Source organism: Pyrgilauda ruficollis, unplaced genomic scaffold (genome assembly GCF_017590135.1).
Source record: "Pyrgilauda ruficollis isolate IOZ18807 unplaced genomic scaffold, ASM1759013v1 scaffold55, whole genome shotgun sequence".
NCBI lineage: Eukaryota > Metazoa > Chordata > Aves > Passeriformes > Passeridae > Pyrgilauda > Pyrgilauda ruficollis.
Window position 1 is genome coordinate 3836626 of NW_024527155.1, and position 25488 is coordinate 3862113.

The 25488-nt window shown below is 36.9% G+C and overlaps 1 protein-coding gene across 1 annotated transcript in view; it reads left to right on the top strand.

Moving 5' to 3' along the window:
• OTOG (otogelin) overlaps positions 1–25488 on the top strand; it is a 91518-nt gene that overhangs the window by 16011 nt on the left and 50019 nt on the right. Inside the window, exons 13-22 of the mRNA XM_041481110.1 lie at positions 386–494; positions 1327–1373; positions 1863–2008; positions 7606–7738; positions 8736–8913; positions 10642–10766; positions 11657–11869; positions 14406–14492; positions 14949–15102; positions 23961–24068. Of these exons, the coding sequence (XP_041337044.1) occupies positions 386–494; positions 1327–1373; positions 1863–2008; positions 7606–7738; positions 8736–8913; positions 10642–10766; positions 11657–11869; positions 14406–14492; positions 14949–15102; positions 23961–24068 (1300 nt within the window). The remainder of the gene's footprint in view (positions 1–385; positions 495–1326; positions 1374–1862; positions 2009–7605; positions 7739–8735; positions 8914–10641; positions 10767–11656; positions 11870–14405; positions 14493–14948; positions 15103–23960; positions 24069–25488) is intronic.

The following is a 25488-nucleotide window of genomic DNA, read 5'->3' on the forward strand; positions in this document are numbered from 1 at the left end:
CAAAAATAAAATCAGTAAAATGAGGACCATAGAGGCAAAGATTTGTAGATGTGTTAGAAAATAAGCCGAAGGTATTCAAAGCAGCATGTTTGGATTTATTTTGTACATGTGTGGTTTCCTCTCTTTCTCACCCAGTAATTAAATATTTGGTTTTTTTCACTATGTGTACTGTATCTCAAGAAATTTAGTGTCTTGATCCCTGTAATATAATTTATTTAATATAATTCAAATGCACTTCTTTTGGTGAAAATTACTAACAAATAGTCTAGAGATTTATTATCATACTGAAATTAACATTGGGGTTGTTTTTGTATATAATTGTTAGTGCTCTGTCAGCCATTGTCATGGATATTTCACTTTTTTCTTGTTATTTTATTTCTTCTAGGCTTAATTTATGAAAATGAATTGTGTGTCAAGCCTATGGACTGTCCTTGTGACTACCATGGAAGTTTCTTTGAAATGGGTTCAATGGTTTATGAAGAATGTAATAACTGGTAACTTTTCTTACCACATTGTGAACTAAATCTTTTAATGGTCATATGAAACAGCTTCTTCAAGGCCTATTTCACTTGGGAATTGGATAAACTTGATAAGTACTCACTGTTTCTACATAAAAAAAATTCGTTCTGTGTGTGTTTTGCAATTAAGGAAAAGATAAACTATTAAGCTGTTCATGTGGAAGAAGGGAAAATTACAAATATTGCAGAGAATACTGTAATATTTAGTGCTGTTTTTCACTTTGGATTCTCCCTTAAAAATAAAAAGAATCTAGAATTCAAAATCTTAACAGGAGAACTATGCTGAGTTTTTCTCCTGTTTGTATGGTCTCATTGGACATAAAGAGCCTAATGTAATTGTGACAGTAAGCTGCTGTTTTGGAATTTAAGTGAATTTTATGAATTGAAAATAAAAAATTATAGGAAGAGAAAGTGCCTTTTATTGGATCACCTTAACTGAAGAAAATGGATGAGCTTACAGATGTGCGGCTTTTTTTCCCCCCCCAACAATTCTTATCTTTAGAAGTAATAAGATTCAAATTACTTGTTTGTTCTTCTCAGTGTTATTAATCCTTAACTTTTCTAATGGTTATTAAAGAACTAAAAAGAAATGATAGTGGCACTGGGTGCATGGATGAAATTTCACATGATCATGTCCTCATGACAAGCTTCCAGCCATGAAGACAGTGCTAACTCTGTTGTACCCTTGTCTAAGACTCAAGACACTTGGTGCTCATTCCATAGAGAAGGGATGCAGGAAGAACAGCTCAGGGACAGTTGTGTATAATTCACAGAATAAAAATATGAAAACTTTTTGTTTTTATTTCAGCACCTGCAGTGGAGGAAAGTGGATCTGTACAAATTTTACATGTCCAGGTATGTGAAAATCTCAAATACTGTTTGGTAAGTCAATTCTTACTTCAGTAAATATTACTTTTAGATGTTAATATGATGTTTCATTATGTAATTTGCATTTTTACTTCAATCCACACACTCAGTAGATTAAATATTAAAATAGCTTGGCTTATCAGTTAAATGTGTTAATGTTTCTGAAAATCAGTTTTAAGAGCCACAGATCAAATACCCATAATATATAGATGACAGATATTATTGCCCCCTTCTGGGGGAGGAGCTGTTCAGGTATCCTGGCTGTGCATCAGGTAGGAACTCCATAACAAAAACAAGGGAAAGTTTTGTTTCCTAATACCTGGCTGTAATGTAAATACAATTTTATAAGGCATAGAATGTATCAGAGTGTATGAGCTATACAGCAGTAATAACTGTGGAGAATTACTCCACATAATTCTCCACAGAGAATGCTGTCTTTACTGCAGATTTAGGTGCATTACTTATGATGTTTTTCAGCTGAATGCTCAGTTTCAGGAGACACTCACTTCATGACCTTTGATGGGCGCAAATACACTTTCCAAGCCACCTGCCAGTACATCCTGGCAAAGAGCCGCACGTCTGGAACGTTCACTGTATCCTTGCAGAATGCTCCTTGTGGACAGGTAGGAATGCTCCTTGTAACCTTGGTCCTGAAGGGTCTGTTAATTGAGGGGAAAAAAAACATTGAAGAAGAAAAGCAAGATACAAGCCTATGCATGTGAATAGCTGATACTAAGGGAGCTATTAAAGATAATAATTAGGGTGGTCTTATTTTATATTTGACAGTTTCTGAAGCTGTGTACAGGCATCACCAAATATTTTGTCTGCCTTATGTCCAAGACCCATTCTTTCCTCTATTTTGTGTATGCGTTTCTGAGCATGTATTATAAAACCAGGTGTGAGGTGTGGAACACTTGTGAGGTTTTTGACTACAAAGTTTCTTTTTTTTTTTTTTGGTCTTGATAGGGCTTATAATTTTCAGGAAGTTATGTCAAGAACAGGTCTTAAAAATACATACATGGTATGGGAGGTGCAGGTGGCTGAGCTCAGCTGTTTTCTGGAATCAGGCTTTTCTCACTGTCTGAGTTCTACATGTGCATGTAAGGGCAGGATTTGACCCACATTTATAATATAAGTCATGATTACCAAGCTGCTGGACTTGCAGTAGGAGAGAGTTTGTATCTCAGCCAGATTTATGTTCTGTCTCCAATGACATTCTGCAGTAGTTTTTATTTAGAAGCAACTGTGCAGGCATGTGAAGAGTATATAGCCTTAAATATGACTTTGCTGTAATTCTAGACCATCTGTATATATTAGGCCCACATTACTACATAATTCACATAAAATCAGATTTAGAGCCATTGCTTTGTACTTCTGTGGAGGTAACAACATCAGATTTCTTTTTATGTTCTAAGTAAATGTATGATTCTATGAGTCCTTTTGCATTAATGATTACAGTCACTCTTCTCTGCAGTTTCCATTGTTCATGCACTTGAGATTTCCTTGGGGAGATGAAATGGTTATATAAGTTGTCATGCTACACTTTCAAAAGGTGTCTTTCAGTAGTCGTTTTCTATTTCTGCATTTTAGCCTACTTCTCTGGAGGACAGAAAAGACTTAAGTAGAAAGTTAGAATGAAGTTGCAGTGACAAATTTATTTTAATAGAAATTATTTCTTTTCAGTCCAGGTAAGAGACAGGAGACTGAGTGCAGGGAGTCCCCTGATCTCGGAGGTAGAAGTTGGGAGTAAGAAAAATAGTTTAACTGGATAGAGACTAAATATATTTTGAAATTTGATGATCCAGAAATAAATGTCTCTTCTGTGGTTCCTAGGAGAGCCATATCAGGATACCAGGTGAGATACATGAGAGGGCCTAGAAGTTACCACTGTTGAAAAAGTGGATTCCTGGGTAGCAAATAAAATTGCTGTATAACACTCTAGCAGCTTTTTCTCTGTGACCTAGAAGTGTTACAGTGAGGGCTGTGAAATGACATGTTGGTAAGGACATGGACATTTAAAAAAACTTCAAGGCTTTAACCTCTGTGTGCATTATTCTTGTGATCCTGCTAGTATTTCCAGTTTATAAGAACAGGCTGTTTCAAGATGTATTTGGTTGTTGTTACAATTTCCCACTTCAAGTGCATATTTTAGTTAGCTTGGTTTTATTTTAGCAAGTTGCACTGGCTTCGTTCTGTGCTAACCTTGGAATCCTGAGGAGTTGATTAAGTTAATATCATCTCAAGTAAAAAAAAAAAAAAAAATAAAAGAATAGCTGTGAAACAAAATATAAGCATAGGCATACATCCAGTGTCATAGCCTTAGAATTTTGCAGAGTCCAAGAAGCTTGAGAAAGGTGGTTGTGTATTATAGCTGTACTATATCATGGAAGAAAAGCAAAGGAAATCCCCAGAGAAACTGTCTAGGCAGCTTTTTTATCAAAGGAGAGTTGAGGCCAGAGTGACTTCTTGCCGAAGCTCACAGCAAGGTACCTTCCAGTCTGACAAGGTTTTCATTGGAAAGCCCATCAATAGAGCAAATTTTATTTATTGATAAAGTTTATATTGGAAAGCCCCTCAATAGAGCAAATACCTCCTGTGGCAGTGGGCAGAGTATGTATGTGTGTCTCATTCCCTTGTGTTAGGAATGCTTTTCTGTGTACAAAACCGACAGAATTGTGCTTTTTGGCTTAGTTGTTGTGGTTAATTTTTGTTGAGGAAGGTCATAACCAAACTAGTTGGCTTTCTGCTTCGCTGCTGAGATTGTGCAGTGCCTTGCAGTAACTCTTGCCTTCTTCAGCCTGACTTAGTGACTTTGCTTAATGTGTCTCTGTGTCCAGGTGGTTTGTAGGTAAAAACTACCAGATTTTCTTGGCTTTTACTGCATGTTCAGCTTCATACTTTACCTAGCCTTTAACAAAGGTAACCTGATCAGTCCTAGCAGGTATAGATTTCACAGAGGTCTGAGTAAAGCATTCTGGATGTTAACAGTCAGGTTGGTAATCAGCGGATTATGGGATATGTCCCAGGGCTACATGCTGCTGATTTAATTATCAGTGTACAGGTGGTAAGAGGGTAGTGAGAACAGGTTTTGTAGTATAATGCAAGTTTTTGTAGTATAATGTGGGACTTCAGTGCAGCTATTCAAGTGTCTAATTATCAACCAGCTGGTACCACTTGGCAGAGGAGCTGTCTTTCAGTTCCCCAGGCACCCTCCATTATCTTTTTTACCCATTTATTAAAATTAATGAATTGTAATGGGAAGCTAAAAGATTTGAAATGTGGAATCTCATATTTCTTGATGGTTTGAGATTTTATATGCTTCTTTAAAAAAGCCTTATCACTCCCATCTCATTCAAGCTGACTAGAAAATGTGGAAAGAAAATACCTGGGGAGATTTTAGCTTTCTGAATCACAAAGAATCCAGTCATCCTGAGCCTTGGAGTTGGTGACATAAACAGTCATCAGGCAACAAGTTACTCAAAATGATGTGAAATTCTGTTTAAGCACTTTCTGGAGGGAGAATCAGTCAAGTGATCAACACAGCTTAACCTTATCTGAGTTTCAGGTGACAGCCTCACTGGCTTTGTAGTTTGTATGATGAGAATGTCTTCTGAATATAGATTTTTTTTTTTTTTTTTAAGTATCTAGTGAGAGAAATGGCCATTCCTGTGAAAACACTTGCCAAAAGCTGGCAGAGGCAGTGCTGTGAAGGAAAAAGTCTATTTGAACAGAGAACAATTGTCAGGTAGAATTTCTCCTTCAGTTTAAGGCTGAAGGAATAATGAAGCTTTTGTCGAAACTGTGTAGTAATGTATATACTGTGGAGGGTTGTTTTCTTGGTTCTCCTCTGCTCTTCATGCCACCTGCCATTCTTTAACTTCTTAAAAGACCAACAGTATTGTCAGTCTCTAGCTATTGTTGCTGAATGAAATGCACAGAAACCTAATTTCTTGGTAAAGAGGCAAGGCAGCAAGATAAACTACAAGCACATGGTTCCATGAGGCAGATGTCTGTCTTCACTGTCACTCCAGGAGAGCGGGTTGAGCTGATAGAATATCTCATTATTTTTATAATTTCCCATTTTCAAGTTTCATTTTATCATTTCATCTGCTGGTGAGAGATCGCTATTGCATTATTATCTAGAGACAGGGAAATTCTGCATTCGTTTCTTTATCTTTACACACCACTGTGTCCATGGTATTTGAAAAGCTGTCAGGTGATCTGCTCTGCTGCTAGTTCAGCATCTGTCAGAGCCACATGGTTCTATCCTGAGATCCTTGCAGCACTAGGAATGGTTTTCAACAAGCAGGACATTTGCCCTGGATTAGACAAGTCCCAGTGAAGGTCAGAGTTGAATAAAAGCGTAAATCTTTGAGCTGAGCATTCTGATCTCTTTACACCATGAACAGTGCTATTCACTGTATAATTTTGATTGTGCAGCTGTCCAAATCTTGACTATATCTCTCACTGCCACTTTCAGCACTGAAGATGCTTAAAGCTTTACTGTTTTGTCATTAGTTGTTCCTTCACTGGAGGCAGAGGGGCTGAATAATGCAGCCTCCAACACCTCTGGAGGTTATTCCTTGGCTGCAGCACAATTCCAGATCCAATCAGTGTGGAATGTTCTGCAGGGAGACCTAGACTGTTCTTTGACCAAGTGATTTCAGACACGTCTGTATATGTTCTGGTATATAAGACTGTTTTGAATTTGTGCTCAAAATGGATTTGGTAAGAGATGTTTTTGTTGCAACATTGAGACATCGAAGATTTGTAATAGAGATGAGAGGAAAATGAACAAATAGTGTGACAAGAGCAGACCCAATTTTTGTCATTGTTCTGGAATAGCTGTGAAATGGTTACAAGATCTTACAGTGAAGGAGGCTGAACAGAAGAAACAAGAGCTGGGTGCTTCCCCTCTTGTCTGCAGATGGCAGGGAATGGACAGTCTCTTAACTTTATCCAGCCACACTAAGCCAGTGGAAGTAATTTGGTGTCTAAATAATTTGATTTGAGTGTAGTGGGAGTGTCAGAAACCCAATTTCCTTCTGGAGCAATGACAGAATAAAATGTAGACTGGGATTCTCGTGTCTTTCAGCATGTGACAAGGTCAGTGCTGACATGGGGAAGTTTGAGTCATCTCTTGATCCACCTTTGCACCTGATTGTCTTTGATAGAACATTTCTCTTTTTTAAAAAAACCTAAATAATGATCAAATTCATCCTGTAAAGAAAAATGTTAATCTGCTGTAATTAATGTACATACTTTAACAAGCATTCTTTCCATACTGACATAGGAATTGGAAGAACCTGTAGTTATTCTGGAAAGTGCAAGTCCTGTCCTGAAAATTTTGATTGTAACTGAATTCTGTTAATCACCTCTCTGACTCATTTCCATGTTACTTAATAGAGGTATATTTGTTGCAGAGTTTCAGTTAATTAGCTGCTTTTGGTACTGTTGAAATGAAGTTTCACTGAAGAGTCTGGGTGTAAAAAAAGTAAACAGGATTGATCTAGGATTTTTTAAGAAGGTTTCATCCACACTGCAATGCAGTATTCATACTCATGTGTTTTTGTATGTGACATTTTGACTTGGAGAAGTGAAATGCAAATAAGAATAAGCAATGGTAGCAGCAATAAGTAAGCTGGGTCAGTTGGATGTTGTGATATTATATGCTGGCATGATGCTGCCTTTATTATCAATATTCATCTACAGCGCTTACGAACATGTTCCATTCTACAACTCCCCTCAGAAATAATGAACTTAAGTTCTGTTTTAAATAATGATTCACAAGATGTTTGTTTTTCATTAATGCTTGCCTTTAAAATAATGTTATGTCTTAAAATATGCTTTAGAAGAACCTGGATGTATCAGCACACGTTAAAGTACAAATCTGGAGTTTGCTGCACTGCTCTGTAGACAGTGCAGCCTTGTTAGTGAGCATCAACTCAGCCTCTGTGGGCCTTTAATCGAGGTGTCTCATGAATTGTGTGTGTCTTGGTACTGAGCTGTGTGAGAATTGTTTAAATTTCTCGTTCCAAATCCCGCTTCTGTGCTGTATTTGCATAGCATGTTAATGTCATTATTAAACACATATGGGAAATCATTCAGGATACTGATTTTTCTTACTTAGCTGTAAGGCTGCATGTTTCCTAAGTGTATATCAAAATTTTCAATCCCCACTAAGTATAACTTTTGTTGCTTGCTTTGTTCTCACTTGCAGAACCAGGATGGATCATGTATCCAATCTGTCAGCCTTATTCTTAAGCAGGACCCCAAGAGGCAAGTGACCCTGACCCATTCAGGAGATGTTTTGATCTATGACCAGTACAAAATTAACCTGCCTTATGCAGATGGTAAGGAGTAATACATAAGCATATAACTCTTATCAAACACTAGATCAGTATTTCAATGGCATTTGTGCATGTAGTGGTACTGTCAGTATTGCTAACATACTGAAGTTAAAAGGCATATTTTAGTGTAAACATTGTTATTTCTTATGAAATGCTTCACAAATTAACTTTTGGTGTATTTTTTACACTAGTGGTAGGAGTTGTGCAGTAGCTGCATTAGGCTAGCTGTTTCTTACATTAAGATTTTGTTTATTTTAACAAGTCCAAATGCCATCCCTCACATTTGCAAGGTTTTTTAATTCTTGCCTGAGGGGAAATTCTTTCCTCTGATTCTTGAATTGAATAATTTCTTCCATTTTTGTAAGCAACTCACATAAATTTAAGCAGGAAGAACTCTACTGCCCCTTAGAGATGAGCTACAGATTTTCAGACAAAAAACTTCTTTTATTTTGCTTTGAGTTTTTAAATCTCACTGTCCTGGATATGTGTGGCATTCTGCATAGGTATATATGACTATGAGACTCAGTGTTATCTTTAATGAGAGTTTTATATGCAAATCATTAGTACGTTTAGCACATTTGATTAGTACATTTAGTAAATTTGATGTCTAGGCCTTGGCTCTTTGGGAATTTCACAAAAAAGATTTTAACGTAGGAATTATGTTCCTGGCTTTAGGATTAGTTTGTCTTCAAAAAAATGGTCTGCAATGTTCATATCTTTACATGGATTTAATTTAGTTTACCTTTGTGGCTATTTCAGTGAACTCTCAATGCATTTTAAACAAGCGTGGCGAGTCTCACAAGTGTCTTGTTTTGCTCCTAAAGTTTCAAAGATTTCTTCTTTCACAAGAAATCAATGTTTAGAGGAAAATAGGGCCTTAATAGCAAAAAAACTTACATAAAAGTGATATAAACCAACACCAGTGAAATGACAAGAAACAAAATGTAAATTTCAAGCAGGTTTCCTTTGCCTTTCAACAGTCTCTGTTTTTATTCCCCAGAATTTTTTGAAATACGGAAACTGTCCTCTGTATTTCTGCAAGTAAAGACCCAGATTGGCTTACAGATCCTCTATGACAGAGAAGGACTGAGGCTTTACCTTCAAGTGGATGAACGGTGGAAGGACGACACTGTGGGCCTTTGTGGAACCTTCAATGGAAACACAGAGGATGATTTTCTGTATGCAGAGCTGCAAGATTTCTATCTGCCAGTATATGAATATCTGTAGTTGAAGTGGTGGATCAAGTGTGTACTGAAGCCAAAAAGAGATACCAAGAATAATTTATTTTGAAGTTTTTCATTAGTGAGATAGATAGTAGGGTTCAGTTTGCTAACAGAAAATCTGTAGCTTCAGCTACAGGATATCAAGCCTTGTTTTGCTAGAAATATTTTAATATAAAATTCTAGTGAAATATATGTGATGCACAAGGGCTATTTTACCAGAAAAACGTTGTCCAAAATATAGCCTATATACAGAACGTTCTGCCTCTCTGCAAGACTCCATCTCTTTCCAGCTCCTATTTTCTCCTGCGAGCCCTGATCTGTCTGTGACAGAGCCTCCATTGTTCAGTGCCTGCAGACCAGCATCAGGAATTGGCTGCTGCCTGAGCTTCCCATCATTCTGATGCAGGGAGACGTGCTCAGAGCTGCCCGAGCACCACGGCCAAAGCTGCTGTTTGCCCAATTTCTTTGCAACATGTATCTCACAGACACTAAAGAACAAATTGGCTTCCTGTGGATTAGAGTAGCCTAATGGAGCTGGGAGAAGAACACAATATAGGACACAACAGGGTAAAAAAAGGAAATAATAAAAGAATTATATGCTCTCAGAGCAGCTGGAATTTTCTAACTCAAAACTAATAGGAAAATGGAAAATTTTCCATTGTAGTTCCCATTTAAAAAGACAAATACACCAATATTGAAGAGTTTGTGTTACAGATTAAAAAGCATTATCAGGCTATTATTTATAATGAGACTAGGAAATACATAGGCAGCATCTCAATGAAGACATATTATTTATGTAAAGCTACCTAAAATATTTCTCTGTTTGACATGTAGTTTTGTAGTTTATTTTTGACAACAGTCTTCGGATTGCTCTCATGCAGATGTGAAGCTGTACAATATTTGTTAAAAAAGACCTTAAACCTGGGGTCTTACAAATTGTTCTCAGACATAGCACAGATTGTGGTATCGAGGCATCTTGATACAAACAGAACCTGATCCACAGCAGATGTGGGAGACCTGCCATAGGCAGAGGTGTCTTTTGCAGCACCTTCATTCCCAGCTGCTTTAGCAGTGGCCATACTCCTGTTTGCGTGCCTCATGCAATCTTTGCCCTCAAGTAGAATGTTCCATATTTAAATGCACAGTTCTGATCATTCTCTCTGTACAACATTACTGTGCCAGGGTTATTTTGATCAAAGTCTTTATCGTTCAGCTTCTACTACCTAAGCCTCACAGGTGTCTGTTCAATTGCTTTTGCAGTTATACTTCTGGAGGCTGGGGTTTCTTTTCTCTTTCCTACAAGGAATAAAGGGCCTGGGAAATCAGCAGACAGGAAACTATAGGTAGAGGAGAGATTAAAAATGGATTGGATACCACTAAGGAACCAAAAGGACAAATAAGAGAGTTCAAACTATCAGGGCAGTGATGCTCCCTGCTCTCTTATAAGAAAGGAATTTGGTATATTTTGGACTTTTCTTCCTTGAAAGTCTCTAGGAGACATCTTCTGTTTTGTTTCTGAGCCTCTACAAATAAAGGAGTCCTGAAACTAATGATTAAAGTTCTGTGGGTGAGTGAACAAGAATATGGAATAGTCAGAGAAGAGCTTGAATCAGAGGGTGTAAGAACTGAGGCCATTCTGCAAATTCACTATGCCTTGTCTGACTGACTTCTGTTTTGTGAAAGATCTCCAGTTGGAGTAACAGAAAGCACTCCAGAGCTGTTTGGAAACACGTGGAAGACTTCATCGGCGTGCGTTCTTGTGCACGACAGCTCACAGGTGGATCCGTGTGATGTTCATCTGCAGGCAGGTGGGCAGTGAGGGCAAATTCTTACTGACAAATGCATTTCTACTTAGTACATCTGCTGTGCCCATTTTGCTAGTTGGATCAGGTACAGTAATAACCAGTCCCATCCATTAAAGAAATTAGTACCTAGGAGTAGTATAGAGGCTGCTGAGTTCACTCCCCTTAAAAATTCACATTGCGTATTGTTTGAGGATTTTGTAATACTTGCAGAGGTGTTTGAAATACATAATTTTTATTTCTGGTTTGCAGTTACACTGTGTTAAGTCAGACATGCATTAAAGTTTGATACAATGTCTTGTGTTGGTGATGCTGCTAGTTAAGATGGAGCCTCAACACTATTGCAGTATTCATTTTTGAGAATGCTGAAAAAAATCTAAATACTTGGTTTAGTTGTCTACTGTGGAAGAGAATGAGAAGGATAAAGATGCTTATGCTCTGCCAGCCTGTAGAATTAGCTGAAAGAGAGCATCCAGCTGGGATAACATGCAGGTGGCTGATGCTATGAGGACTACAGATGGTCACTAAGTCATCAGTTATATCCATTTCACAATTTCTACCACTTCTTGTATTGACACTAAGCACTTGTAAAGACACAGAGGTAGAATATTAAGGTTTTCCCTGTGATTTCAGCAGTGCTAGGGAATGGTCAAGTCTCCTGCTACAACATCACTTGTCTTTTGAGTATTTACACAATGTGCTGTGTTAAAAAGTTGCATTCTTGGTAACAGATTGGGACATGAATGTTAGTCCTTCTGTATAGATAACAAAGATAAAGAGACTTATGTGGCAGTGATATATAACCACGATTGGTTGCATTGTGTAGAAGACACTTTTTGTTCCAAGTCTTTTTAAACTCCCTCACTGAAACAGTTTTTAATCTGTTATTTGTGTAGCCTCTTATGCAGCGGAAGCTTGTAGCATCCTTACGAAAGATCTTTTTGCTCCATGCTACCCCTATTTGAGTCCTGTTCCCTATTTTGAGCAGTGCAGAAGAGACACTTGCAAATGTGGACAGGCTTGTTTTTGCTCTGCTCTGGCCCATTACGCTCATCACTGCCGAAGGTTTGGAGTTGTAGTAGATTTCAGAGGAGCTGTCCCAGATTGTGGTGAGTTTCGTGTCACTTCTAGACTTAAATAATTAGTGCCTGAGGACTTTGTAGACAATCAGCAAATAAAACTTAAATCAATACAATCTTTTAAATGAGAGAAGGATTAATTCTAATTAAGTGTAACCTTTTGCACACAAGACAAGGTTCTTTTTTTTTTAAAGAGTGTTCTGTCAAGACAGAATTTGTACCAGCGCTTTTAGGGGATTCTTCCTTTATAATTTCCTTTCTTTAGTTCTTTGACTTATGAAACATATTTTTAAAGTAGTCAGAGGGCTTCAAATGTATACAGAATTCAAAATATGTCAGTCCTTATTTTATGGCATTGCATATTTCATACTCTATAGGTATTATTCATGAACTGCATAAATAGATTTCTTTGCCTTGTAGATGCTAGGTTTATCTAATTCTTTAAGTGAACAAGATGAAGAATTAAGTATTAAGCAGTTTTAGTTGGATTGTCTGCTTCTGCTGTCTGACAATCTCTTGGCTTATTCTCTTGCTGTCAGTGACACTGAAATACACAAAGTGCTGAAGCAAGTGTTGAAACTTGGTATTGTTATTTAGTTTAAAATGAATAGAAGATTATAGAATATATGTATCTTTATAGATAAAGGTGATGTCTGTTAACTACTCCGTAAATCCTCACAAGCAAAGGATAATATTCAATTCTTTAGTTTATATTAAATTTTAGTGATGCAAAAGTTATTGATAGGGCAAGTTGGGCCCTCACATATATTAAAAAAAAAAAAAAAAATAGAATTGGAAACCCTATCAAACAACCTGAAATTGACACCCCTGATGTAGGTCTGGCTCTGTTAAGAAGTCTGAGAATCTTTTCTAAGGAGCATTGAAGAACTTAACATTTAGCAGTTATCATCACGTCATGTGATTATGTGTTTTAATGCATGATAAAGAGGATTAAGTTGGTCCAGCTTAACCATCTTAAGCTGGAGTGTCTGTATGTATATCTGACAAGGCTGCCTTGTTTGCATTTATTAGGGCATGAATGGCTGTGTCCACTTACGATGGAATGAGTCACTCAAGCCATTTGATTTTATTTTACTTTTCTGGAAACAAATATAGTTTTCTTACAGTATATTTAAAAAGTCATTGTAGCATTGAAATATGTTAATCTATTAGTATTTCAAGAGCTTCAGTGTTTTTTTTAGTAGAGCTTTATAAAAGACAGATATATAGATATATATAAAGAATATTTAATATGGTATTGTGCAACATCTGCAAAGTAGATGCTTTATTTAAAGATATATGGTTGAATGCACATCATGTGATGATCCACAAATGTAGTTTTTTTTAAAAAATGCTGTAGACAAAAATCCTCTTCATGTTGATTTCAGTGGAATTGCTTGGGATCCGGCAACTTGTTTGTTAATAAAATTAAAATCTACTAATTTATAGCTATAAGGATGTTAGCTGGTATTAGAGATCAGTGTCTCCCATCTAGTCACAATTTTTACTTGAGGTGTTTTTTAATAAGGCTATATACAGATGTGTTGGGGGGAAAGGCTTTCAAATGCAGAGGTACAGACTGTCAGCTCCTGTGAATTGCCTTGTGCTATGTAATGCATTAGGAATCATGTAGGAATACATGTGCGGATGAACTGGAAAAAAATACTGTGTGATGAAGTCTTTTTTTATCTGTCACTTTCTATTAGGAGCAATTAAGATCTTTATTATGTTCTCCCCATCCTTTATTCCTCTCAATTGCTTCCTATTGGGAACTTCACACTTTCAAACTGGAATTTCTTCTCTATGGAATGGCTTTTCTGCCCTGTTTCTTTCAACAAGTTCTTTAAAGTATTTTCATTGATGTTATATCAGCCTTTGAGTTGCCTCCCTCTCCGTTCCTTTTGGTACTCCTTTTCCTCTTGCCTGAGTGATTCTGTGCAGTCCATGAGTGCTTTTCCTGCAGTGCTTTGGGGTCCATACACAGCTCCAAATGTGCTCACAGGGAGGCTGTAGCACATACAGAATTTGATTCTGAATCTGCTGACCAGCCATAGGAGTCCTGGCGATGCTTTAGCCAAAAGAATGGGAAAGTAGTGCTGGATTTCATGGCCTCAGGTTCTTTAGTGATGACCAGGATCTGAAACTCAGCCAGCACTGTTACAGTTTTCCCTGACAATGAGCTGCAATAGGAGCTGCTACCATTTTAGAAAAGTACGGGACTATTTTGGCTCAAACTGGAAAGGAGCAGACAGTGTCAGTTTTCTCAGTGCTTCCCTGCATCCAGTATCCTGGTACGTTGAGTTTTAGGCAGCTTGGAACTGTTTCATGCAGGAGAAATGTGTTTTGGGGAGTAATATGGGGGCATATTCCTTTAAATATTTTTTTCAGCTCATGCATCTTTATGCAAACTTTTTTGCATAAAGCAAAAGTTTGGAGTTTAACTAATGCTCTTAATGAGTTAAGGCAATGCTTATCCACAGTTACAATGTTCAGTGCAGACATTTATAAAATTATTTTCTATTGACTTATTCTGCATTACTAAATAGAAGATATTAATATATTTTAGTTCTTCCTGCCTCTCAGTACATCTTTGTCTATTTCTATTGCAGCCATTGCAGGGATGGAGTAATGAGCTGTGATAACAACATAATAGGTGAGTGACAGGAGAGGGAAAAGATACTTCAAGGCCAACGAATAAATTTCCTCCAGTCTTGGTGGAACCCCTTGTCTGAATTAAGAGAGTGCAGTGTGTACAAAATTAACTTCTGGGAGGGGATGCATAATTATCTGTGTTTGAAAGTAATGCTCCTGCTTTGTGCCAGCCTACTGTTCAAAATACTGTTAGATCTGAGCAACTTTTTTCCCCCCAGTATTTTAAAATACGAACTTTTTCTGCTTGCTGATGCAGATGAGCTTAGCTGTATGATAGACAGCAAACCTCCAGTAGGGCAAACAAAGGTTAGCTTTGCCCCAGATAGTGAGGAGAGGCAACTGAGTGTTACTAGTACTGCTGGATGTTATAATCTCTGTTACAAATCCTTATTGCACACATTTACAGAATGCAGAATTTCAGGTGTGAAGACTAAAGCATTTGTCCATTGTCCCCCAGCACACAGCTGCCCAGCTGGACAGATTTATATTAACTGCAGTAACCCACAAGTGGATCCCGAGCTCAGCAGAGAGAGGACTTGTGAGAATCAGCTGCTAAACCTCACTTTCTCAGCACACCTCCCTTGTGTGTCAGGCTGTGTCTGCCCACCAGGGTGAGTACAGACAGATTTGCATTTTCTGGTGCACAAACATGACTGAGTAGTTAATAAAATTTGGACAATTTGAGATCTCAAAGGCTGAGCATCAATCTTGTGAAGTCTTACCTTGCCATATTGGCTGTTAAAGTCATAATAAATGCTAAACCAAGAGACAAGTGGAGTTAAATACTTCATAATAATATGATCAAAAACCAAGAATATAGAAATGGCATTGAAATAATTTTATTCAATTTGTGTTGTTACAGTAGAATCGTGTTTATCTACTTTTTTTTTCATAAATCTAACCTCTTATTTCAATATTTGACTGAGGGAGATAAGTTTATGTATTAATAGGCAGAATTTTCAGTACTTTTTCCCTCAAAAGGGTCTCTTAAGTCTTGGGGATTTATGCTGGTACTGTACATGGAATCAAGCACTGTATTGTTGAGATAATTTGGATTACAAAAATAATAATCTGTTTAAATAATGCTAGTCTTGATAGAATCTAATTTCTTAAGCACATAGCCTGAAGTTTCTTGGTGTTATAATTCTGAAATAATTTGAGCTGTTGAAATAGCTCAGCTGAAGTCTGTGCACTCATACTGAGTGATGTGTGGATATTTCTACCTCATGATAAAATATTGCTGCTCAGGATTTTGGGATTTTACTTTAATACTCAGAAACATGAAATGTGAAATGGTTTTTATGAAATTGAACCTGTAATTAGTGGCACTCATACTATGATATTGAAAAGTGCTAAGGTAGACTTGGAAATTAACTGGAGGCAGATATTGTCAGAATTGCAAAAATTCACCCTCTTGGACAGGCTGGCATCTTTCAAGGCTACCTTCAGCAGCACTATATGGCTGGCAGCTCAGATCATATAAACTTTTTATTCTCTGCTATTTTGCTGTGCATAACCTCTGAGCTTGTGATCTCTACTGCTTCCTGGTGGAATTTAGGTCTAGAATGTAAGCAATTAGTTTGGCCTTTTTTTTTTTTTTTTTTTTTTTTTTTTTTTTAGCATTGGAAGACTCAGTGTCAAGTGTTGCTGATCCCAAAACTCTGATAATCTGGTTTTATGGTTGTAAGAGGAAAAATGTTATGATTTCCTAGGGACAAAACCACAAAATTAAGATAATTTGTCTTAATTGTAACTTTAGCAAACTGTATTCTTTTCTACAGTATATTCCTGTAGAGATACTAATACAAAATTATTTGGGTTTGTTTTGTTGGGTTTGTTTGGGGGTGTTTTGAGGTTTTTTTTTTTTGTTTTTTTTTTTGTTTTGTTTTTTTTTTTTGAGGACGTGCAAAGAGAGGTTTTTTTGTGTTTTCAGGATTTTGCCCTTGGTACTGCTTAAGGCAGATCTAGGAAATAGTGTTGCAAGCCTAAGATTTGAATTAGGAATGTCAGTCTGTACTGATGAAGTAGAAACTTAAGTCACTTACAAACTTGTCAGAACTGGTGTCTTTTAAATATTCAGCTCTAGTAGTCCTATATTGATTATACATTTGTTTTTATTTGAGGTTGCTTTAGGAAAAATTAAGATGATCCTAAAGGTGTATGGTTTTCTGGTGTGCTTTTGGAAAAGCAAGAGACTTATGCTGTCTATTAACTATGCAGGTTTTTTATTTAGGTAATGACTTGTAATTGTTTAGGCATTTTAGTAAGAGATGCATTTGATAGAAGTTGGATATGAAGAGTCCTAATGTTTTAAGTCAGTAACTGAATTCACACTACAATGTTTCATGCTGCAGATTGAACAACTTGGAGTCAGAGACAGTATAGCACAGTAATGAAAAATTTAAAATTAATTTTTTGGAAGAGAAAAATGGGTAAAATACCATCACCTTTATACACTACCTCATCCTGTGTTCGTGTCCTTTCAAGCAGTGCAGGACTCAAATGCACTGTGAATTTATGCAACTTGGAAATCCCTTTTCTAGGCTATCAGTTCTTAGTGCTGAAATAGAAAACTGAGGTGACATTGTCCACTTTAAAAGGGTAAAAGAGCCATGGAATTTCTTTGATCTTAACATTAGTCCTTTACCTGAAATAATATGTTTCATTCCTTTGTTCATGCTTTTGTTCCTGCTTGAGGTCTTGCAGCAGTTCATCTTGATTCATCACATGTGCGCTAAGCTGATTAAACTCATTTCATTGCTACTTAAATGGCTTTGATTGGTTGATTTAGGTAAAATAATTTTAAAAGTGAGTGCAGTAAAGTGACTATTGTGCCTAAGAAAGCTCTTGGTGGGAATGTAGGAAGCTACAGTTTTTTGAGGCAGAAGGACCTTTCTGATCTGCTTTGTGGGGTGATTATTCCTCAGTGATATCCTGAAAGGCACTTAACGAAAGGAACCTCTTTTCATAGAAGGAAAAGAAGTGATGTTAAGATTTCAAGGGGGAAATACTTTTGTTTTGCAGTCTATTTTTGTAGTATCTGAAAACTGAAATGTTCTTTCAAATGCTTCTCTGCTTCTAGCACTCCTTTTTTTGTTGTGCTTACAGTGCATCTGTGCTTCATTATTTTCCCTCTGCAGTGAGTAAATCAGATGCAAGTAACCATGCTTAAGTAAATATCTGAATTTACAGGAGATCATTCTATGGGTTACAGTTTTTATGGTACAAAAATTGATTATATACTTTGCATCCTTTTTAGAAGCTGTTGAAATCAAACATTAATTCTCCTGGAACTCACTTCCTAGTATTGATTCACCCTACTTTGCCTGACATATTGAGTAATTTTTAAGACTTTATTTATATTTTTTTCTTACTGGTTTTCATCTGTCACCATTTAAAGGGAAATGTTCTATATTTTCATGTTGCATTTCAAAAAGCTAAGTGATACACTTTCAGTGCATATTTTTTCAAGTACAATATTTGAATTACATTTTCTGCTTCTGGATTTCTATGAATCAAATTATTTTTTCCTCCTCAACGACACCAAATGTGCATGATTTGACATGGAGACAGGATCCTTAATCAGACTACAGAAGAAATCAGACTTTGCTACTACGGAGCAAAGGAAAAGGAGGGGAATAAACAGTAGTATCTTCCTACATTTCTGTGTGACATGTTTGCTCCAAATGGACATCTGTTGGTTTGTGCCTGTCGTATTCCATTGGTTTTCCATGGTTTCTAGTCAGACCAGTAATGATCTCCAAAACAGTTTCTGTTCATTGTTGCTTACAGCCTGCTCTTAGTGTTGCTGTCAAGAAAAGCAGTCACTTTCCTGAAGGAATGACTTTTGTTTTCCCACTTGCCTCATTGACAGGATTTTACCTTTTGACTGCAGCATAGGTTTGATTTAACTGATCTGTACTTTATAGAGTGAATGGCATAAAATTTGTGCTATATTTGCAATATATATATATATATATATATATATAATGTTTTGGGGGTATTATGGTTGGGGTTAATTAGTTTAGAGGTATTTTCCAACCTTGATGATGGTGATTCTAGCAAGAGCCCTGTCACATTTTTGAATACAGTTGCTTTCATTTGGACTGACTCAGATTGTTTAATGACATACATCAGTATTTATTTTAGATCATGTTATCCATTCCTTTTTCCATTAGCTGAAATATTTAGCAATTTCCATGCCTATTTCATAATATTTCCATCTTGCTGGAAAAACCAAGGCCCACCAGCCTCTAAATATGAATAATAAATACAAATTCTGAGAATTATGTCAATAGCTTGAAATACATATTGTCCCAAATGCAATTAGTAATGTTTTTTGCTTCTGTTTTTGCTTCTATTAGATCTTCATTTTTTCCCTCTCATGTTTTTGTTCCCCCTAAAAAGCTATGTTAAACCAACCACTATACAATTATCAAGCAGTCTCTGCTAACTTTGCAGTATTTCGAAACTTCCTTTTCAAAATTTTCATGACTTTTTTTTTTTCTTTTAACTCTGAATCATAGCCAAACTTCTCTTCCTAATCATGCTTATAGAGCTGGCTGTAATTTTCTCCTTGTTTCAGTGACTTTTGTTTTCCTCAATGTTAGAGCTGCAAAAAGTTAATTCTCAGCTGGCTGCTAGCAGGGGTTATCTGTACATCCAGGTCACTTAATTTCTCACTGTTCAGCAACATCCAATACCCAGCTTGATGTTTTATTGAGTGTCAACAGACTGATCTTAAAGAAAGCAACACCACATTAGAATAACTAAGAACATAGTGTGCTCCATAATTCCAAGTATGTGTATTTATTTCTGTGGCCTGTGAGTATTTAAATCTCAAGAACACAAGGCAACTGTGTTGAAGTTCTCTTTTTTCCTTGCACTATATGTTTAATTGTTTAAAACTATGTGGGCCACCTTTTTAAGCAAAATGCCTGACAAATCTTTTCTTGTGTATGTTTAGGAAAAACAAAACCCGTCCTTCTCCCACCCCTGCACTCTGGAGACAACTAATTATTTATGACACAGAAGAGCATATTTTGTGCTAAAAACTTGACTTTACTGAATTTGAGAGAATTTAACATAATTAGAATTTTTATGGCTTTCTCTTTTTTTAATCACTTATTGCTCCAATAAAATAGATGAAGAGTTAGTAAACTCAAAGCTGTAATATACTGTAATTGTAATGAAGTTTTGTAACTAAGGAATATAATATCAGATTTTCCTTCTAAAACTTTCTCAATTATCACTGTATTTTCTGTGGAATGTATCAAGTGACACGTAACAAGCTGAAACACATTATTGGGAGGTTTTATTAAAAAAAAAGTAAACTCATCACTTTCTAATTTTCATAAAGAAAACAATTAATGTTATCATCTTATAAATGTGCCTATGGACAAACAACTCTATTAATGAAGAATTAAGATGGGAAGAATACAGATGAGCTTCAAATAATTTTAGAAAACTACTCTTTATTAATATAATTACATTGACCATGTTGTGTCTTAAAATAAGTCTCCTTAGATTCAATAAAAATCCTGTTCTTTTGGTGTGTGTTTATATAATTTTTCGGAAGACCTACTGCTCCTCAGTTTAGACTCAGAATTTACTATTATTATCAGTGTGAAAATAAAACCTGTTTTCTGTCCAAACCTCACTCTTCTGGATGGCCCTGCTGCTGCTATCAGGCTAAGTATTTTAAATCTTTTTGTTTAGGCAGGGCTTTGGAGAGGTCTGTTGAGATTTAATGTTTTCCAGGCAAATGAGGATTAATCCCATTGGGGGTACCATCATGGCTATGCACTTGACTATTTTCTCAGGAAAATACAAGTCTCTTACAAAGACTGCATCAGTATTCCAGGAACCAGTATTTATCCACATCAGATTTTCTGCTGGTTTCTACTTCTGCTGGCAATAAACATAGCATGCTAAATGTGCAGGAGCTAATTTCCAAAGAAAACATATATTGCAGTGCCCTTGTAAGACAATCCAGTTCTTTTCTATCCTTTTCTGCTTCACAGACTTGCAAATTTCCTTGATGTGTTCTTGAGTTCCTTATTTCCTCTTGCAATACTTACAAACCCTGTTGGTCTCCTACTTTCTAGTTTACACCAGCTGCAAATAAATGTCTAAATATTTTTTTCCTGTACTTGTATTAATTGACAGTATCTTTTAGGCTCTGGGGCACCTGTTCATAAGACCTTCTGCTTTCTGACTTGTTTTTAAGAGAAATATTCAACTCTGTCACTTAGTTCAAAGGAAGACTTCAGAGTTACTTACTGAAATTCTGGTGCTGGTGGTAGAGCTGACTGCAGGAAGGTTTCCAGTCCAGGGTGAAACTGCCAAAGAAAATGACTATCTCAGTTAAAGCACCAAAATCATGTGTTAACACAGAAGGATGGAAGGGTACAGTGAGAATAATCAAAACCTTCCAAGCATTCTACAAAATTACTTAATATTTTGGTATAACAAACCAGGGCAAAGAGGAAGAGGAGACTTTAAGAAGCTCCCCAAATGAAAAAGAAAACAGCCATAATATATTAACTCTCCTTGTCTAGATGGTGAGTGGACCCTAATAAAGGCATGAGGTGCTGTAGTAATGTTACTAATGTTGGATTTTCTCTCAAAATTTACCTTGTTTTCTGGTTAGACAAGTCAAATGCTCCCTGCTGCTTCTTTTGTTTATTTTTTGCTTCCCTTAAACTCTATTACAGACCTCTGTAGGACGATTTGTGAAACCTTCAGAGAGTAAATTTAATGTTGCAGCAAAAGTACTTGTGGCTGCATGGATCAGTTGAGGATGGGCTGTTGCAGGAGAGAGGGGAAGGAGCTTGTGCAAGACACAGGCTGTTGAAAACTGCTCTGCTGGACCTTGGGAGAGGGATTTTTTTTTTTTTTTAATTGTTTTGGTCCAGATTTGGGATCTTTGCAGAAGTAGTGTTTGATGAGTCTCAGGTGATGTTAGTTCTAATGGTGCCTTTACCAAGATTATTTACATATTTCTGTGTGTGTGAATGCAGACAGCTCTAGATAATGAGATCATAAAGAATGTGAATGTTCAGCAGGGTGAAGTGGGATAGTCATCCTTGTGTCTTTGCAGTTCATTGTAGGCTGGACAGCAAGTATAAGCATCAAGAAAAATGTCTGATACTTCAAAGCGGAGCTGTGCAAGGCCTCTCTGTAGGGTATTTGTGGTGAATTCTTAGATCATTGAAATCTATCCATTTGCTTGGCTTTGCAAGAGAGAAAGCTGTTATCACTTTTTTTTTTTTTTTAAATCCAGTGTAATAACACGAGGAAAAAACTGCATTTAGTGTTACCTTGTCAGTGTGATCTCTTTGTGTCTGAATGTGCCCTGTTCAGTTCGGAGCAGCTTTAAACCAGTGGGAATTTCAGTCTCACAGTTGATTGTCTCCAAGTGACACAATGCTTGAAATAAGTATGGATTACAAAGAACACTTCACCTACTCTGGAGGAAAATTGCAGTTTTTCAGTTTAATGGGGGAGGAGGGTTTATGGTGTTCTGCATGTTCATAACCTTTACAGAGATGTAAATTTCTGTCTAATACATAACACACTGAAGAAGAGTTTAAGTCAAATACAAATTACAAATTTCTACAATGTAATTTGTAAAATACAAATTACCAGCTCATTAATATGAGCTACTGAAATGTCCTGTGATAAATTCAGGGATGAAATATTTATTTTTGGATAGCAGGGAAACAAAACATTGTTACTCTGTTTGTCATGGATGTGCCTCACACCTATCACATCTTATCCCTAGTGCCATATCTTGCCCAAATGACAGTGCTAAACACCAGGAGCAATGAATCTGTTAGGAACACAGAAAAACCTGTACAAAATTTGTATTACTACAGAGAGGTACTGGGATTCTAAGCAAACTTACCTTGAAGAAAAAAATAAATTATCTGCCCAAAAGTACCATTTCAAGAGACTGTTTTATTTCTCAATAGAAATACGTTTCAAACATTAGAAACAAGGATAATCCTAGGCTGTATGGTGCCTGTAAGGATTCCTTTCACTATGGAACTGGTATATTAGCTGCTCTGGATTCTTGTGTTGTAGGGAATGGGGCAGGATCAAAACCACTGGGAGCTGCAGCAGTTGGAGTGAAGGACACTGCTGCAGCTTGTCAAGAGTTCAAGTTTCACAGCTTTCATTTGAGAGATGGATTTGTCATCACAGCTGTTCTCTCTGTTATGGGACCCTCAGGTCCCATATTGGTATTGCTTTGCTTATCCAATAGCATTATGATTTTTGTAATAAAATGGATTGGTTTTTGGAAGAAATGCAACTTTCCTGGGCTCAGTGAAATGATAGCTTAATTAATAAAATAAATCAAGGCTTCTGGTGTATTTCATGACCTTTATTTGTAGAATCTGCTTGAGAGTTCTCTTTATCTCTGTCTCTTTACCTAATTTCAGTTTTTCTGAATATTATCGAAAAGCCACGAACATTTTACTTTAAAATTAGGACTTGTTGCTCTGTTTAGTCTTTCTGGGCAAGAATTCCTCTGTTCTTTCTCTATGGCAGCAATCTTTTTCCATTTTTTCTTTAATAGTTTTCCATTTTTTATCTGCTTGTCTAGAAGTTCTGTATAAACACAAATTCACAGCATTAGTCTTGAACTGTAAACAGCCATGCATATGGTTATGTATATACATATATATATACATACATATATATATATATATAATGCAAATATCCCTTGAAGACTATGAGGATACTTCTGCCACTAAAATTGATTATAATTGTAATTGCTTGCATAAAGGTGCAGAAATAAATATTAATTAATACAATGATTTCATGTAGCCAGGATAACTCTTTTGATATTGATTAAATTATTCAATTTAATCAATATCAAAAGCAAGAGGTGAAACTACAGCTATGGAAAAACTACAGTAAAATAAAACTCTTTCAATTAGTGAAAGGAAAGAACAGGACAAGAAGAAATCCTCATTTAAAAATCCTTAGACTGAATATACTTCTAATTTTGAAGAGTAAGTTTACATACCACTAGAACAAAGGGCTGTGATGGCTCCCACATCTCGTGGATTATCTCTTGGCTTGAGTCAAATGCAGTTTAATTGGCAGTTACAAGAAATTTGGTGAAATTTAGAGAATTTCTAGAAATTCTTAGTTTCCCTGACCTTAAAATTTATATATTAATGAGTCAGTCTTAGAGGGTTAGTGATTAAAAGGTTAGTACCCGAAGTGCTGGCACTTAATAAAGATAAAATGTTCAGGCACCTGTGAAAGCAAGATACCAAATTGCTCATACACAATTCTTAACAAAATGGTGCCTTTTCAGTTTCAGAAGACTTTAAATGTTGAGTCTCAGTTAACAAAACTGGTAGTAACTTGAATGTTTAGGAAAATACTTTTGTGCCTGGATACCAGCTATACTGCTGCTGGATGAGTGTTTTTTGTTCTTTTTATTTGATAGTCTTGTGAAACATGGGGACATGTGCTTGGATGCAGATGAATGTCCGTGCTCATGGAAAGGAAAGGAATATTTTCCAGGTGACAAAGTAATTTCTTCCTGTCATACATGGTAAGTGGAGATCTACTTAAGTGATGAGTTCATTTTAGTTGTGTATTTGTAGGTTGATTATTTTTCCTTCATGTGTTTTAATCATAAATTTCACAGCAGATTATGTAAATCATCTACTTTGACTTTGTATTTACATTTCTTCAGAGAGCTGTTAAAATTGCTTCAGGTTTTGTTGTTTCAAAGCACTTTACATAACAAAATAATGGCGATTTGGGATCTTTTTAGTTTTTAAAAATCTTGATTTAGATTTTTTTATTATTATTGTTATTTTTGAGGTCATGGCTAGTATTCCTAAAGTACAGGTAAAATCCCTTAAATATTACACCTGAGTGACATTTTGGAAAGCTTTTTACTTATTCATTTTCACATGAAGCACTGAATCTGAGCAGTCTAGAGACCAGAACTTAGACCTGTGTCCTTAAATCTGCATCCAGTACTGTGTTAAATTAAGGGGAGTACCGAGCAGCATCATGTACTGAGCAAAGAAACTGACAAATTGGTCACTGATTTTGTGTGCGTGGATAACTGATGAATCAATCAGCATTCAAAGGGAGAATTCCAATAGGAAAGGGTTGATAGGCTCCTTTAAACACATGCAGACACCTCTTCCCTTTTTCCCTTTTGCTATCCAGCGTTGTAAATGCAGCACGTACCCTGCCAGGTTTCCTCGAGCACTCTCAGTAGGATGTGTTTTACTGCCACTTTAATAAGCTGCACAGGAGTGTGAAAATGCCCCCCACCTACCTGATCCTGAAACAAGCTCGTTTCATGGCAATCTCTGCCTGTTTTGCTCTCTGGCCAAGGCTGAATGTTGCAGGCTGGCACCAAGCAGGGCTGTTTGTTTTACCAGAGCCTCAGGAAAACCAGCTGTACTGCCGAGCACCATGATGCTGTGGCAGAGGTGTAGCCTCCAGGTTCTCAGCAGAGCAGTTCCCTTTTTGTGCCCTCCTTGTAGCTTCCCAGGAGCGTTTAACCGGTGTCCCCTGGTGAGCTGCTGCTCCTGGCCAGCACCGCTCAGAGTAGCCCAGCCCAGGGAAGGCTCATCCCGTCAGCACCAGGCTCTGCCTTGTCTGGATGTCGTGCCCCCTCCAGCCTTGTGCTGACTGCCTTCCTCTGCCTCTCGTCAGGTCCTCAGTAGCTGCTCTAGAAGAGATTTGTAGCCCTTTGGTCGACTGGTGAAGCGACTTACAAGGCATCTCCACTGGGCAGGCAGGTAAAGCGACCCGGGTTGTTCACCCCCTTGTTTCCAAAGGCCTCTCCATTTGGACCTGGTGTGGGATTGCTTGCATCAGAGACACTTTATCCCATCTAATCTGTATGAGACTTCACCAAAGGCAGCAGCAATGGAGGCAGAAAGACACTGGATATTTAGCCTTCTATTTTTTATTTTTTTTTCCCCCTGAGGCCAGGCTCATTATTT